Raw genomic sequence first — 14,656 nt, 5'->3', positions numbered from 1 at the left:
ACAAACCAATCTGTTAGGTAAATCTAGTATTTCAGTGGGCTCCCTTTTTGTTAGTAATGAAGGTCTTTTCCGGGGCACGGTAGCCCAGAGTGAAGGAGGCCACGCCATGGGCTTGCACATCTGTGTGTGTGTGTGTGTGTGTGTGTGTGTGTGTCCTGCACACATGCCCGTGTGGAGCTTTGCCCTCGGCGCCTCCCCCAAGAAGCAGTACACAGAGCTGGCCCCTGAGAGGTTTATTATCCATCCCTGTGAGGCTCTCGGGCTTCCAGGCGGGAGTTGGGGGCGGGGGCCCTTCACACGGGCCTGTAGGTCCCATTGTAGCTAAAAGGGGGAGGCACGGAGCAGTCCCTATCCTCAGGGATCCAGCGCTGGACATAGTTGGAGCCATTGTCCCGAGGCCACACGATCACATTGTCTCTGGACGCCACGGATGGGTCCTCTGGGAAGAAGTTGAAGGGCCGGAGCAGGAAGCCTACGGAGTTTCCGGGTGTGGCTGTGTTGGGAATGTCCTCCGAGTGGGGGATGTGCAGGAAGCCCACGGTCACCCAGGCCACCAGGTCCTGCGGGAGGGAGGAGTGGGCTCAGTGGGCAGGGAAGTGCTGAGTATTGGCCACTGGAGGCCAGCCTGGCCTTCGGGCACTTGCAGATGTGCCTCGAAACTTGCCGAAATCCTCTCAAGCCCCATTTAAACGAGACAGGCAGCTCTGTCACAAGCCCTGAACTTGCCCTGCACACAGCAAGCCCCGGCTCCTGGGATGGGGACAGGCCCAGGCAGAGGGTGTTAGGGGTTAGGGCTCTCTGACAGTGACGGGGCTGCTCTGGGCTAGGGCTGGAAGGAGGCAGGGCCGGGGCTGGGCAGGGCTGGGGACGGGGCAGCACCTCGTTTTCGATGTTCTCATTGTTGTGCAGAAACTCCTCAAAGACCACGGGTGGGGCCCAGGGGTCGTTCTGGTTGTAGATGCTGCTGCTGTGCAGCTCCGACTCCCGGTACCTGGTCACGGCCAGCGGGTACCTGCCGGGCAGAGGAGCAGCCTAGTGGCTCTGGGCCCTGCGCTGGCCTCCCAGCCCTACCAGCGAACCCCCGTGGGGTTAATAATGGGGGGAAGTCACTGCCTTCCCCCAAATGGGAGATCATCTCCGGGAAGTCAGCAAGATTGAGCGCTGTCACCTGGGGTGCAGGTGCTCAGCGCGAGTTCTTCACTCTCCTCCCCAAACGCACAGAGACACGCCAGGGAGACAGTTGACCTTGAACAACACGGGTCTGAACTTAGACTCAGATTTTCTCCCGCTTCTGCCACCCTGAGATAGCAAGACCGACCCCTCCTCCTCCTCAGGCTGCTCAACGTGAAGATGATGAGGATGAAGAACTTTATAACGATCCACTTCCACTGAAGGAAGAGTAAATATATTTTCTTTTCCTTATGATTTTCTTAAGAACATTTTCTTTTCTTTTTTTTTTTTTTTGAGACAGAGTCTCACTCTGTTGCCCAGGCTAGAGTGAGTGCCGTGGCGTCAGCCTAGCTCACAGCAACCTCAAACTCCTGAGCTCAAGCGATCCTCCTGTCTCAGCCTCCCGAGTAGCTGGGACTACAGGCATGCACCACCATGCCCGGCTAATTTTTTCTATATATATTTTTAGCTGTCCATATAATTTCTTTCTATTTTTAGTAGAGATGGGGTCTCGCTCTTGCTCAGGCTGGTCTCGAACTCCTGAGCTCAAACAATCCACCCACCTCGGCCTTCCAGAGTGCTAGGATTACAGGCGCGAGCCACCGCGCCCGGCCCTTAAGAACATTTTCTTTTCTCTAGCTTACTTTATTGTAAAGATACAGTATATAATACATAGAACATACAAAATATGTGTGTGATCAACCGCAGGCCAGTAGTAGTTAAGTTTTGGGGAGCCAAAAGTTACACGTGAATTTTCAACCGCTGTGGGGCGGGGTTGGCACCTCTAAGCCCCACGTTGTTCAAGGGTCAACTGTACACACACGCACACACAGACACACACAGATACACAGCCACATGGACATAGAATCAATCTCATGGATGGGAACACAGATAGACACAGGCACTGAGGGGAGCCCCTGACCCTCCCAACCCACCCCCAGATCCCCTCACCTGGCCCAGGTGACAGCCTGCTCCTCCTGCCAGCCCGGGGGCAGCACTTGGTCGGCCATCGAGTGGATCTGCAGGCGGTAGCTGCGCTGGTGGCCCCAGGGGTTGTGCTCGGGGCTGCTGAAGAGCAGGTACCTGGGCAGGGGCCGCCCGAAGCGGAAGGCCGCCTGGCGTTCCCGGGGGTACCGAGTCTGCCGCAGAGTCGGCTGGACCAGGTGGTGTCTCGGGCTCCAGGGGTTGGTGATGTTTTCCAGCTTCATCTGCAGTGTCTGGAAGCTATTCTTGGTGCCTGGAGGTGTGCAGGCAGGAGGAAAATGAAGACTACACTCCCAGAGCTGAAACCTCCTCCTTCTGCCCTGGGGTCTCCGTCCCAGACCAACAGCCACCGTTCAGGGGTGAGCAGTGTGTTGGGGCACGTTAAGGGCAGCTGGTGACTGTGTTGCCCTCTGGGCAGTTCTCTTGCCCGTCAGCTGCAGCTGCAATCCCAGAGAAGGGGCAGCCCACCTGTCTCCTGGCATGAGAGACCGTGCCCCGGGCCCGCCGGGGCTGAGGGGTGGGAGCCGCCTATCTGGCCCTGGTGGCCTTGTTCTGTTCTATGATTTGGTGTCAGGCCAACCTTTTGTCACTATCTCACCATTCTTTTATGGTGACCTCATCCAGGAGACACTGAGTGTTCCCAGAGGACACTGTACTCCATCTCAAAGTGCAAGGCAGGGACATTTCACACCTTCCTGGGCATCGTCCCTTCCCCACCCCAAGCACACCTTTGTACTCCACCCACCGCCCGGGGGTCAGCACAGCCCCAGGGCCAGGACAGGGTCCACACTGTGCATCCAGGACAGCCCTCAGCACTGCTCGCTTTCACCATTTGTCATGAGCACACACATTTCTAGCTTTAGGTTTCACAGAAGCAGACTGGGCGAATACTCCTCAGTTTATGCCACCAGGGAGTTGTCGTGCTGTCTCCTGTGGAGTTTAAGTTGTTGGTCGGCTGCTGATGTTTGACGGGGAGGGTGTAGTTTCGAGTCCTACCTGCCACGTCCAGGTCCACGCGGTAATGCACTAAGTGCGTGTGCATGTTGCCAATCAGGTGGGTGTGCAGGCGCGTGCCATAGCGCAGCCCCTCGGGCGTGTAGAAGGTGGCGTGGACGTAACCGGTGGCGTGCATCTTGGCTTCCATCACGCCATTGGGGTAGAAGATGAAGTCCCAAATGTAATCATAATTGTAGACTGTGGAAGTCGTCCGTAGCACCAGCACCTGGCCCTTCAATCCTGCGTAGAAGTTGAAGCCTCCACTAAAGTTGGAATTAAAGTGCCGCCGAAGCGGTACCCCTGTGGGCATCTCAAAGAGGCAGAGGGCTCGGGGATAGTGCACAGGGTCGTTGGCGTCGTAGTAGTGGAGGGCATCCATGAAGGTGGCAGTCTCTGGGCAGTCGATGCCAGGGGCTAACTCGTGACTGACACTGCCCAGGCCCCAGCCCCCGTCGATGTACTTGGTCTGCATGCCCGCAGGTGTGTGTCCTCCGTAGAGCGCCACGGCCTCCTGCACACTGACCTCATAGGCAATGCGCTCTCCGCCAAAGTGCACATTCAGGACCTGCAGCCCCGAGGAGGAGCGCAGCCGGAAGGCGAAGCTCCAGCCCCCGTAGAGCACGGCATTGCCCTCCAGCCTGTAGCGAGGGCCGTGGGGCTGGACCAGGCGGGGGCCACTTACACCGATGGGGCTGGAGAAGTCACCACGGCGCTTGTGGGAGGAGAAGAGGGGTGGCTCCTCCGTGCTCTTCTGCCCCTTCCCCTTGGGCATTGTGCCCTCCAGGACCACCACGTCCACCTCTCCATCGGCATACTTCTGAGCCAGTTCTTCTGGGCTCCTGTAGAAGTCCCCATTGTACCACACCTGCTCCACTGCCCAGCACCGGGCATCTGTGCTCCCATGATCCACAAGGAGCTCCAGCCCCATGGGGTGCAAGAAATAGCCTTCCACAAAGAGCTGTATCATCAACCAACTGCGGCGCTGGCCAGAAGCCAAGCCCCGGGGGGCCACATCAGTGAAGGTGAGGCATCGGTTGTGGCAGTCTTGGAACGAGAAGCCCGTGGTATCAAGGAAAAACTGATGCAGGGGCTTGGTGGCTTCCTGCAGGGTGTGGTAGAGGAGGGCATACTCTGCCATGGAGATGGGCCTGGATGCCCAGGAGGGCTGGTGTCCAGGCCTGGGGGACAGCACCCGCATGTAATAGGGCCATGGCAGGGGCCCCACAGCAAACTCAGTGACATTGGGATGCTCCTGGGCTCCAAAGAAGATGACCACACGGGCTTCCCGAACAGGACGCCTTTCTCCTTTATCCAGAAATCTCAGCACATGCTGCTTCTTGGGCAGGAGCATCTCAATGAGGAACACGGTGTTCTTGGCCATGGTCAATGCCGTGGAGGGCTCCAACCTCAGGTCTTCCCTGGACCAGAGGAAGCTGTGCACGGCCTTCAGCTCTTGAGCACTCAGGTCTGCGAACACCCTGGCCTTGCCGTGCAGGGTCCACGGGGAGTGCTCGGCTGCAGCAGCCTGCAGCACCAGGACCGCGGCCACAGCCCCGACGAGGGCCAGTGTCTCTTGCCCCATCGCTCTGGAATGTGGCACAGAAGATGAACTTAGTTGTCTCATAGGAGCAAATGGGTTTCCATTTGCCATATCTTATGTGAAATGCAGAATTTCCTGGGTCTCACAAGAATGTAACCATTTTGTCTTACTACCCCCTGCCCCGTGTTGTTTTTTTTTTTTTTTTTTTTTTTACCTTTCTTTATGCCCTACTCCCCTTAAATTGCTGAAAATTCCAAATTTTCTTTTGGAAAAACATCCACGGATTTGTCTGTGGTTTGTGTTTTTCCCTGGCATGTGCTCAATGTTGTCTTAATAAACCTCCATTGATTGAGATCTTTTCCTTAGTCACTTATTTTGGGTCCACACAGCTGAGACAACGGCTACCCGCTTGAGCAACGTGCCAAAGGCCACACACCTAGTCCTGGTGGCATTACTTACTAGAACTTGAACCCAGGCAGCCTGACTCAACTGCCTACTCTTTGAACTTCTACACTAAATTTTAAAATTTATCTCCTTAAAAAGTATTTTGTTGTATCAAAAATGTAGTTTTGCTTTCAATATAGGTGTCTGCCTCTGAAGGACACAACAAGCACTTCAGGGCACACATAAGAGCACAGCCTGGGGCCGCTGTGACTCACAGTGCCCCTGGCTGAGTAATCTACCGGCAGAGAGATAAGAGCCCAATGTTCTCCCTGGCTGAGATAACACATAAAAACAAGGGAGTTCACCTGAGTAAGCAAGTCCATGGGACTGTAAGAGGTTTACAAAGGAGCAAGGCGAGAGCAGAATAAAAATCGGGCCTGGACAGTGCATGTGGGCCCAGCTGCCCCTGTGGGCTGCCTCTAGCTGGAGTGGGGCAAGGGAAGGAAGCTCAGCCTATAGGAAAACCATGAGGGTAAGGGTCAATTTGCACAGTCTTTTACAGTATTCACTGACTCAATCATACAAGGTATATTGATTCTTACCCACAAGCAACACCTACTGTCTGAGAGATTAAACTGGGCATGCCAATACAATTTACACTGTCAAGAAGATCACAGGGCTGGGGAAAGAGACAGGATCTCAAAGACCTCCATCCTCCCTCATCAAAGAGTTTTAAGAATAGACTAGATCAGGCGGAAGAAAGAATCTCAGAGTTTGAAGACAATTCTTTTGAATTAATTCAGTCAGTCAAAAATAAAGAACAGAGAATTAAGAGGGATGAACAAAGCCTATGAGAAATATAGGGTTATGTAAAACGGCCAAATAGAAGAATCATAGGCATACTTGCGGGTGAAGAAGGAACATGCACAAAGGCTGGAAAACCTATTTGAGAGAATAATTGAGGAAAACTTCCCTGGTCTTGCTAGAGATGTAGACATCAAAGTACAAGAAGCTCAATGAATACCTGGGAGATTCATCGCAAAGACAATATAGTCATCAGACTGGCCAAAGTCAACACAAAGGAGGAACTCCTGTGAGCCATGAGGTGAAAACGTCAAGTAACTAACTTACAAAGGAAAATCCATTAGGCTAACTACAGACTTCTCAACTGAGACCTTACAAGCCAGAAGAGATTGGGGTTCCATCTTCAGTGTTCTTCAACAGAACAACTTCCAGCCTAGAATTTTGTTTCCTGAAAAACTAAGTTTCATATATGAAGGAGAAATAAAGACTTTCCCAGACAAGCAAACACTGAGAGAATTTGTCAAGACCTGACCTGCCCCCCAGGAAGTACTCAGAATCGCTTTGATCAGCACAACAGACACCTACCCACCAGAGTAAAACCACCCAAAAGCTAAAGCTCAGAGCTCATATAAAACAATAGCCCAAGAGGTACAACAAAGCAATAAGGTATACTCAACAGGATGAACAGAATGGCATCCTACATATCAATTCTATCAATCAACATGAACAGTCTGAATGCCTCACTTAAGAGACACAGGGTGGCTGAATGGATGAAAATATACAACCCAAGTATCCGTTGCCTCCAGGAAACACATCTAACCCACCAGTACTCATATAGACTTAAGGTGAATGGATGGAAAAAAAATAATCCATGCAAATGGAAACCAAAAGAAAGCAGGTATAGCCATTCTCTTATCACATAGAATTGAATTTAAATCAACAACAGTAAAGAAAGACAAAGATGATCATTATATAATGGTAAAAGGAGCAATCCAACAATAAGACATAACAGTCCTAAATATTTATTCACCTAACAGAGGAGCACTCAGATCATAAAGCAAACCCTGCTAGATCTAAGCAAAGAGATAAACAACAGCATCATACTTGCCAGGAACTTCAAGCTCTCAATGACAGAAGTAGACAGATCATCCAAGCAGAAAATAAATAAAGAAACACTGGACTTAAATGGGACTCTAGATAAAATGGGCCTAACAGACATTTACAGAGCATTTTACTCCAAAACTGCTGAATATACATTCCTCTCGTCAATACTTGGAACATTCTCCAAGATTGAGAAAACATGTCTCAACAAATTAAAAAAAAAATAGAAATCATACCATGTATCTTCTCAGACCACAGTGGAATAAAACTATTAATAGAAATCAACTCCAAGAGAAACACTCAATTCTACACAAAGTCATGAAAATTAAACAACCTGCTGCTGAACAATTATTGAGTCAATAATGAAATTAAGATGGAAATCAAAAGATTCCTCGAACTGAATGACAAAGGGGACACAAGCTACCAAAATCTATGAGATTTAGCAAAAGCAGTCGTAAGGGGAACATTCATAGCCTTAAATGCCTACACTGAAAAGACACAAAGATCACAAATTAACAATCTAATAACATATCTCAAGGAACTAGAAAAGGAAGAGCAAACCAAACCCAAAGCCAGCAGAGGAAAAGAAATAACTTAGGTCAGAGCAGAACTAAACAAAATGAAAATCAAAAAAACAATACAAAGGATCAATGAAATAAAAACTTGGTTCTTTGAAAAGATAAACAAAATTGATAGACCTTTTGTTAGATTATCCAGGACCAAAAGAGAAAGGACCCCAAAAGCTCATTCAGAAATGAAAAAGGAGATATTACAACTGATATGACAGATATACAAAATATCATCTGTGAATACTATGAAAATCTCTATGCACATAAACTCAAAAACATAGAGGAAATGGACAAATTCCTGGAAACACACAACCTTCCAAGATTTAATTAGAAAGAAATAGAACTCCTGATCAGACCAATAACAAGAAACAAGATTGCAGCAATAATAGAAAATTTTCAAAAAAAAAAAAAAAAAAAGCCCCAAACCAGATGGATTCACAGCCAAATTTTACCAGACCTACAAATAAGAGCTGGTACCCACATTGTGGAAATTATTCCATAACATCAAGAAGGAGAAAATCTTCCCCAACTCATTCTATGAAGCCAGTATCACTTTGCTGCCAAAGCCAGGAAAAGGACACAAGAAAAAAATAAAACTACAGACCAATATTCCTTATGAATATAGATGCAAAAATTCTCAATAAAACTCCAGGAAACTGAATTAAACAGCACATCAAAAAAGTAATCCACCATGACCAAGTGGGCTTCATCCCAGGATGCAAGGATGTTTCAACATATGTAAATCAATAAATGTGATTTACCACATAAACAGAAGCAAAAGCAAAGACCATATGATCATCTCAGTTGATGCAGAAAAAGTATTTGACAAAATTCAGCACCCTTTCATGATAAAAACTCTCAATGAACTATGCATAGAAGGAATATATCTCAAGATTATAAAAGCTATATATGACAAACCCACAGAGAACACCATACTGAGTGGGGAAAAGTTGAAAGCATTCCCCATGCTCCAAAAACTGGAACAAGACCAGAGTGCCCACTGTTACCACTTCTATTCAACATAGTGCTGAAAATCCTAGCCAGAGCAATCAGGCAAGAGAAAGAAATAAATAGTATCCAAATAGGAAAGAGGAGGTCAAACTATTGCTTTTTGCTGATGATATGATCTTATATCTGGAAAACCCCAAAGACCAAGAGACTCCTGGAATTGATAAATAAATTCAGCAAAGTCTCAGGTAACAAAATCAATCTACACAAAATCAGCATTCCTATACACCACTAACAGTCAAGCTGAGAGTCAAATCAAAGACTTGATATCACTCACAATAGCTACAAAGAAAATGAGATACCTAGGAATATACTTAATCAAGGAAGTGAAAGATCTCTACAAAGAAAACTACAAAACACAGTTAAAAGAAATCACAGATGACACAAATGGAAAAACTTATCATGCTCATTGGTTGGTAGAATCCACAATGTTAAAATGTCCATACTACCCAAAGCAATTTACAGATTGAATGTAATCCCAGTCAAAATATCAATGTCATATTTCACAAATCTAGAAAAAATAATTCTCTGCTTTGTTTGGAGCCAGAAAACAGCCTGAATAACCAAAGCAATCTTTTTTTTTTTTTTTTTTTTTTTTTGAGACAGAGTCTCACTCTGTTGCCCAGGCTAGAGTGAGTGCCGTGGCGTCAGCCTAGCTCACAGCAACCTCAAACTCCTGAGCTCAAGCAATCCTCCTGTCTCAGCCTCCCGAGTAGCTGGGACTACAGGCATGCGCCACCATGCCCGGCTAATTTTTTCTATATATATTTTTAGCTGTCCATATAATTTCTTTCTATTTTTAGTAGAGATGGGGTCTCGCTCTTGCTCAGGCTGGCCTCGAACTCCTGAGCTCAAACGATCCGCCCACCTCGGCCTCCCAGAGTGCTAGGATTACAGGCGTGAGCCACCGCGCCCGGCCAACCAAAGCAATCTTAAGCAAAAGGAACAAATCAGGAAGAATCACATTACCAGACTTCAAATTATACTACAAGGCTATAGTAACCCAAACAGCATGGTATTAGCACAAAAATGGAGACATAGGCCAACGGAACAGAACAGAGAACCCAAATATAAAACCATCCACATACAGCCAACTGATCTTTGACAAAGTAGACAACAATATACACTGGGGAAAAGAAGCCCTGTTCAATAAATGGTGCTGGGAAAACTGGATGGCCACATGCAGAAGGTTGAAACAGGGTGCACATCTCTCACCGCTCACAAAAATTAATTCAAGATGGATAAAATGTAAGGCATGAAACCATAAGAATTCTAGAAGAAAATGCTGGAAAAACTCTTCTAGATATCAACCCAGGCAAAGAATTTTTTTAAGGCTTTATTTATTTATTTTAGTTATGATTACTTTTTTAAAAATTTCAGCATATTATAGGGGTACAAAAGTTTAGGTTATGTATAGTGCCCATGTCCCCCCAACCCCTGAGTCAGAAGGCAAAGAATTTTGAAGAAGACACCAATGGCAATCACAACAACAAGAAAAATAAATAAATGGGACTTGATTAAATTAAAAAGTTTTTGCACAGCTAAGGAAAGAATCAATAGAGCAAATAGACAACCTACAGAATGGGAGAAATTATTCACAAGCTATACATCTGAAAAAGGGCTAATATCCAGAATCTATAGAGAACACAGGAAAAACAAACAACCCCATTAAAAAGTGGGCAAAAGACATGAACAGAAGCTTTTTAAAAGAAGATAGACAAATGGCCAATAAAGATAAGAAAAAATGCTCAACATCACTAATTATCAGGGAAATGCAAATTAAAACCACAATGAGATATCAACTTACTCCAGTGAGAATGGCTTTTATTAAAAAGTCCAAAAACAATAGATGCTGGCATGGATGCAAAGAGAAAGGAATGCTTATATACTGTTGGTGGTACTGTAAATTAGTACAACCTCTATGGAAAACAATATGGAGATTTCTGAAAGAACGGAAAGTAGACCTATCATTTGATCCAGCAATCCCACTACTGGGTATTCACCTAAAGAAAAAGAAGTCATTTTATCGAAAAGAGACCTGCACTTGACTGCTGATTGCAGCACAATTCACAATTGCAGAGATGTGGAATCAACCCACGTACCCATCAATTCATAAGTGGATTAACAAGATGTGGTGTATGTAGACCATGGAGTACTACTCAGCCATGAAGAAGGATGAATTAAGGCCTTTTGCAGCAATTTGGATGGAACTGGAGACAATTGTCCTAGTGAAATATCTAAGGAATGGAAAAACAAACACCACATGTATTTGCTGTTGAACTGGAACTAACCAGTGAGCACACATGTGCACAGAGGGAAGTAAAACTCAGTGGAAATCAAGCAGGGGGGAGTGGGGATGGATGAAAAACTACCTAATGGGTACAGTGAACACTATCTGGGTGATGGGCACACTTATAACCATGACTCAAGCATAACAAAATTGAAAAATGTAACCAAAACATTTGTACTACGGTAATATGTTAAAAAAAAAAAAAAAAGAAATAAGAAATGTTAGCTACTCTTCTTTCAAAATTAAATACAGTCTGTGGACACCAGCACATTTAAAGTTTTAAGCAATGTGGAGTGATTCAACTGTGACTAGGCTGTAGATCTGTGGCTTTGAGGGTGAGGACAAGGTGGCCAGTCTTGCCCAGGCTTCTTTGGCCCCTCCAGTGGGACACTAGAGTTGTGATCTCTTGACCATCCAAGGCTACCAGGAGGGCACTTCAGAGAGATGCCCTCTCTTCCCCTCTGGAAGGAGGGCAGGGTCAGAGTCTTCACCCCATAACCCCATCCCCTGAGCTACAAATACCATCCTATGCATGTAGCTGAGAGTCTCTTGAGGGGCTGGGACACCTTGGCGGTCACCACTTTGTGCTCCCTTGTACCTGCTGGGGCCACCACCAGGCCCTGCTGTGTGCGGAGTCTTTGGGAGACCTCGGCTCTTGGACAGTGCGTCGGCTGCTGCAGCCACTGGTCATAGCTGTCTCCCAGGCCTAGTTTCTCCAGATCCTGAACTGTCCTCCTCGATGCTGCTGGGCCCCTGCCTAGAAGGCCAGCTTCACCGTGTCATCTCTCTACAGGAGAAGAGCTGCCCTTGTTGCCATTCACGCACTTCCTAAAGGCTGCAGCTGACCTTGGAGTCCCACTCAAGGATCCCTCCTGTCTCTGCCTGTGCTGCTCACTGCCCACAGCTGGTGCCCGAAGCACAGGCTGCCAGGGTGGGCACAGGAATGGGGTGAGGACTCTGAGAGAGCCTTGCTTTCACAGGTGATTGCCTTTTGCTCCCTACTTCAGAACCCTGGGTGTAAATCTGGAGAAAACACTTGCTCCTGTGCAGACAGACAGGTGCAGAGAGGGCGAGTCCATTCCTGTCTCCCCGCGTCTTCCTGGCCCAGCCTCCTCCCACTGGCCACTCTGCCTGCAGGGAGGGGCGGGGCTTGCGACACCTAGAAACTTGGTTGCACAGTTGGTGTTAGGAATAACTGAAGTACAGGAGCACTTCCTGCAGGTGCATTATGGAGCACTTCCTGCAGGTACATTATGGAGCGAACAGGCTTTCCTCAGCTAGAAAGGGAACCTGACCACTGTGGACACTTTTTATCCTTTGCTTTTGTGTTTTGGAAAATGTATTTTACACAACACATATCTGATTCATATGTGTTGGGAACACAACCCATTTGTTAACTAGAGGTCCTATTCCCCTTGTGGATTTTTCTCTTCAGAGAAGCTCAAGTCTTGGTGTCCCTTTCCCGCCTGCCTTTCTCTGCTGAGTCCATGTTCTCCACCTCCTTCCACAGCTGGCTGAAGCCCTGCTCTGCAAGGAGCTTTCTGCTTTTGGCCCTCCCTAACTTAGTTCACTTCTCCACTCACTGTCCCCTTAGCACTTTGGTATTTAGCATGTACGCTAGTTAGCATTTCTTTCTTTCTTTTGAGACAGAGTCTCGCTCTGTTACCCGGGACAGAGTGCAGTGGCATCATCGTAGCTCACTGCAACCTCACACTCCTGGGCTCAAGTGATCCTCCTGCCTCAGCCTCCTGAGTAGGTGGGGCTATAAGCATGTGCAACCATGTCTGGCTAATTTAAAAAATTTCTTTTGTAGAGACAGGGTCTCGCTGTGTTGCCCAGGCTGGTCTTAACCTCCTGGCCTCCTGTGGTCCTCCAGCCTTGGCCTCCTAAAGTGCTGGGATTACAGGTGTGAGCCAGCGCCCTGGCCTAGCTAGCATTTCTCGAAAGCTTGCTCTCCCAGCGCTGAGAACACAGTCAAGGCTGGCCTGAGAAGTCCTCTCCACTGTCCCAGGCCCCTCACGCTGCTCTGGTTTTGTTCCATGCTCGTGGCCCATCCTGGGACTTCCCTCTAGTCGCCTTGTCTTGTCCCCCTGGTGCTGGTGGAAAGGCCCAGGACCCACGTGATCTGGGGCTCTCAGGGCCCAGCCTGAAGGGAGCAGGTGAGCAGCGGCTGCTGGGTGCACCCAAAGCCAGCAGGAGGAGATGAGCTCTTGGGTTCTAATATTAAAGTTTGGCTGAGTTGCTTCTTTTTTTTTTTTTTTTAATAGACTTCATTTTTTAGAGAAGTTTTAGCAAAATGTGCCGAGAGTTCCCATATGCCCTCTGGCCCCCCACACACACAGCCTCCCCCACTGCCCACATCCACGCTGGAGCGGGACATTTGCCACAACTGAGGAAGCTACATCCACACATCATTATCGCCCATGGTCCAGTTTACATTAGGGTTCACTCCTGGTGTCGTCCACTCTTGGGTTTGGACAAATGTGTGATGACATGTGTGCACCATCATAATATCACATAGGGTAGTTTCACTGCCCCCCAGATCCTCTGAGCTCCACCTTCTCGTCCCTCCTGCCCCTAATCCCTGGCAACCCCTGACCACTCACTGTCTCCATAGTTTTGCCTTTTCCAGAATGTCTTGCAGTTGTGATCTTATACGCGGCCTTTTCAGACTGGCTTCTCTCACATGCCGGTATACATTTAAGGCACCTCCGTGTCTTCTCACGGCTGGGCCTCCTCTTATCCCCAAATTTCTTTCTGCTTTGCCGAGATGGAGGGAGATGCATAGGAAACTCGCTTTCCCCCGTATGACCCTCAGTTCCCGCGTGCTTGTGGCAGTGGGGGAAGTGGACGGTGGCGGTGGAGCCTTAATGGAAGAGGCAGACCCCCACACGGGGAACAGGGGGCAGGCCCTCTCCTCCCGCGCCCACTCCTCTCTGCGCCTTCCTCTCTCTACCTTGGCCAGCTGACGCCTGCCACCAAGAGCGCCCCGGCGCCTTCTGCGACCCACTCTGGACTCCCACGCTGCTCCCTGGCTCCCCCCACACCTGTTCTGCTTCTCCTGCCTCACTCCGTGCCCTTCCCCCACAGCTTCCCTCCCGCCCACGCAGCCCTTCTCCACTCCCCGCGTATCCCACCAGGACGCACCTGTGTGCTCTGCTCTGGCTCCCCTCTGCTGCCAGCCTTTGTCCCCAGCCAGTCCCCCACTCCTCCCTGAAGTCTATCAGACCCCGCCCTGCAGGGAGGGACAGGGTGTGGCAGGGGCTGACCAAGGTGGGGCCCTGTGGCCCAGGAGATTCCCTGGTGTGCTGGGGGCTGTAGCACACGGTCCTAGGGCTGTCTCCTCATTATTCATCCTGTCACTGTGCCACCGTCCACAAGAACTGCCTTTCTCTGTTACGAGCAGTGCGATGCCGTAACCTGTGGTGGTGCGTTTCAGGGGCCGGAGGTAAGGACGGGGGAAGATTCCTAGCCAGTGGTCTTAGCTGAGCTGAACTAGGACGAAGGCAGGGGCTGGCAGAGACTGACACCTGCCACAGGACAGAGAATTCAACCCGGTGCAGCACAGGGCACCAGAGCCGGAACAGTCCGGGAGGAGAAGCCACTGAGTTGAGAGACTAGAAGCCTTCTTAGGCAGCCCTAGACCCTGACAGTGTTCAGAAAGGAGGAAGGGTTTGTCTGGGGAGAAAGCCGGTCAGGCCAAGGCCCAACCATGGCCAAGGCCATGGCACAGCGAGGAGAAGGGAAAGGAACCGGGGCGGGGGACGCCTGTGCAGGGAGGGGACAGTACTAAAGTGGCTTAGTCCAGTT

General features: G+C 48.8%; 1 protein-coding gene across 1 annotated transcript; it reads right to left on the bottom strand.

The window, feature by feature from the left end:
* Positions 1 to 264: 264 nt before the first annotated feature.
* Positions 265 to 14,027, bottom strand: AOC1 (amine oxidase copper containing 1). The gene is made up of 5 exons (XM_069461858.1): positions 13,994 to 14,027; positions 3,151 to 4,736; positions 2,122 to 2,407; positions 880 to 1,012; positions 265 to 560 (listed from the first exon to the last, which is right to left on the bottom strand). The coding sequence occupies exons 2-5, from the start codon at positions 4,730 to 4,732 to the stop codon at positions 294 to 296; spliced, it is 2,268 nt and encodes a 755-aa protein (XP_069317959.1). The 5' UTR covers positions 4,733 to 4,736; positions 13,994 to 14,027; the 3' UTR covers positions 265 to 293.
* Positions 14,028 to 14,656: the final 629 nt, after the last annotated feature.

Source organism: Eulemur rufifrons, chromosome 29 (genome assembly GCF_041146395.1).
Source record: "Eulemur rufifrons isolate Redbay chromosome 29, OSU_ERuf_1, whole genome shotgun sequence".
NCBI lineage: Eukaryota > Metazoa > Chordata > Mammalia > Primates > Lemuridae > Eulemur > Eulemur rufifrons.
This window is presented reverse-complemented; position numbering and strand designations above follow the sequence as displayed.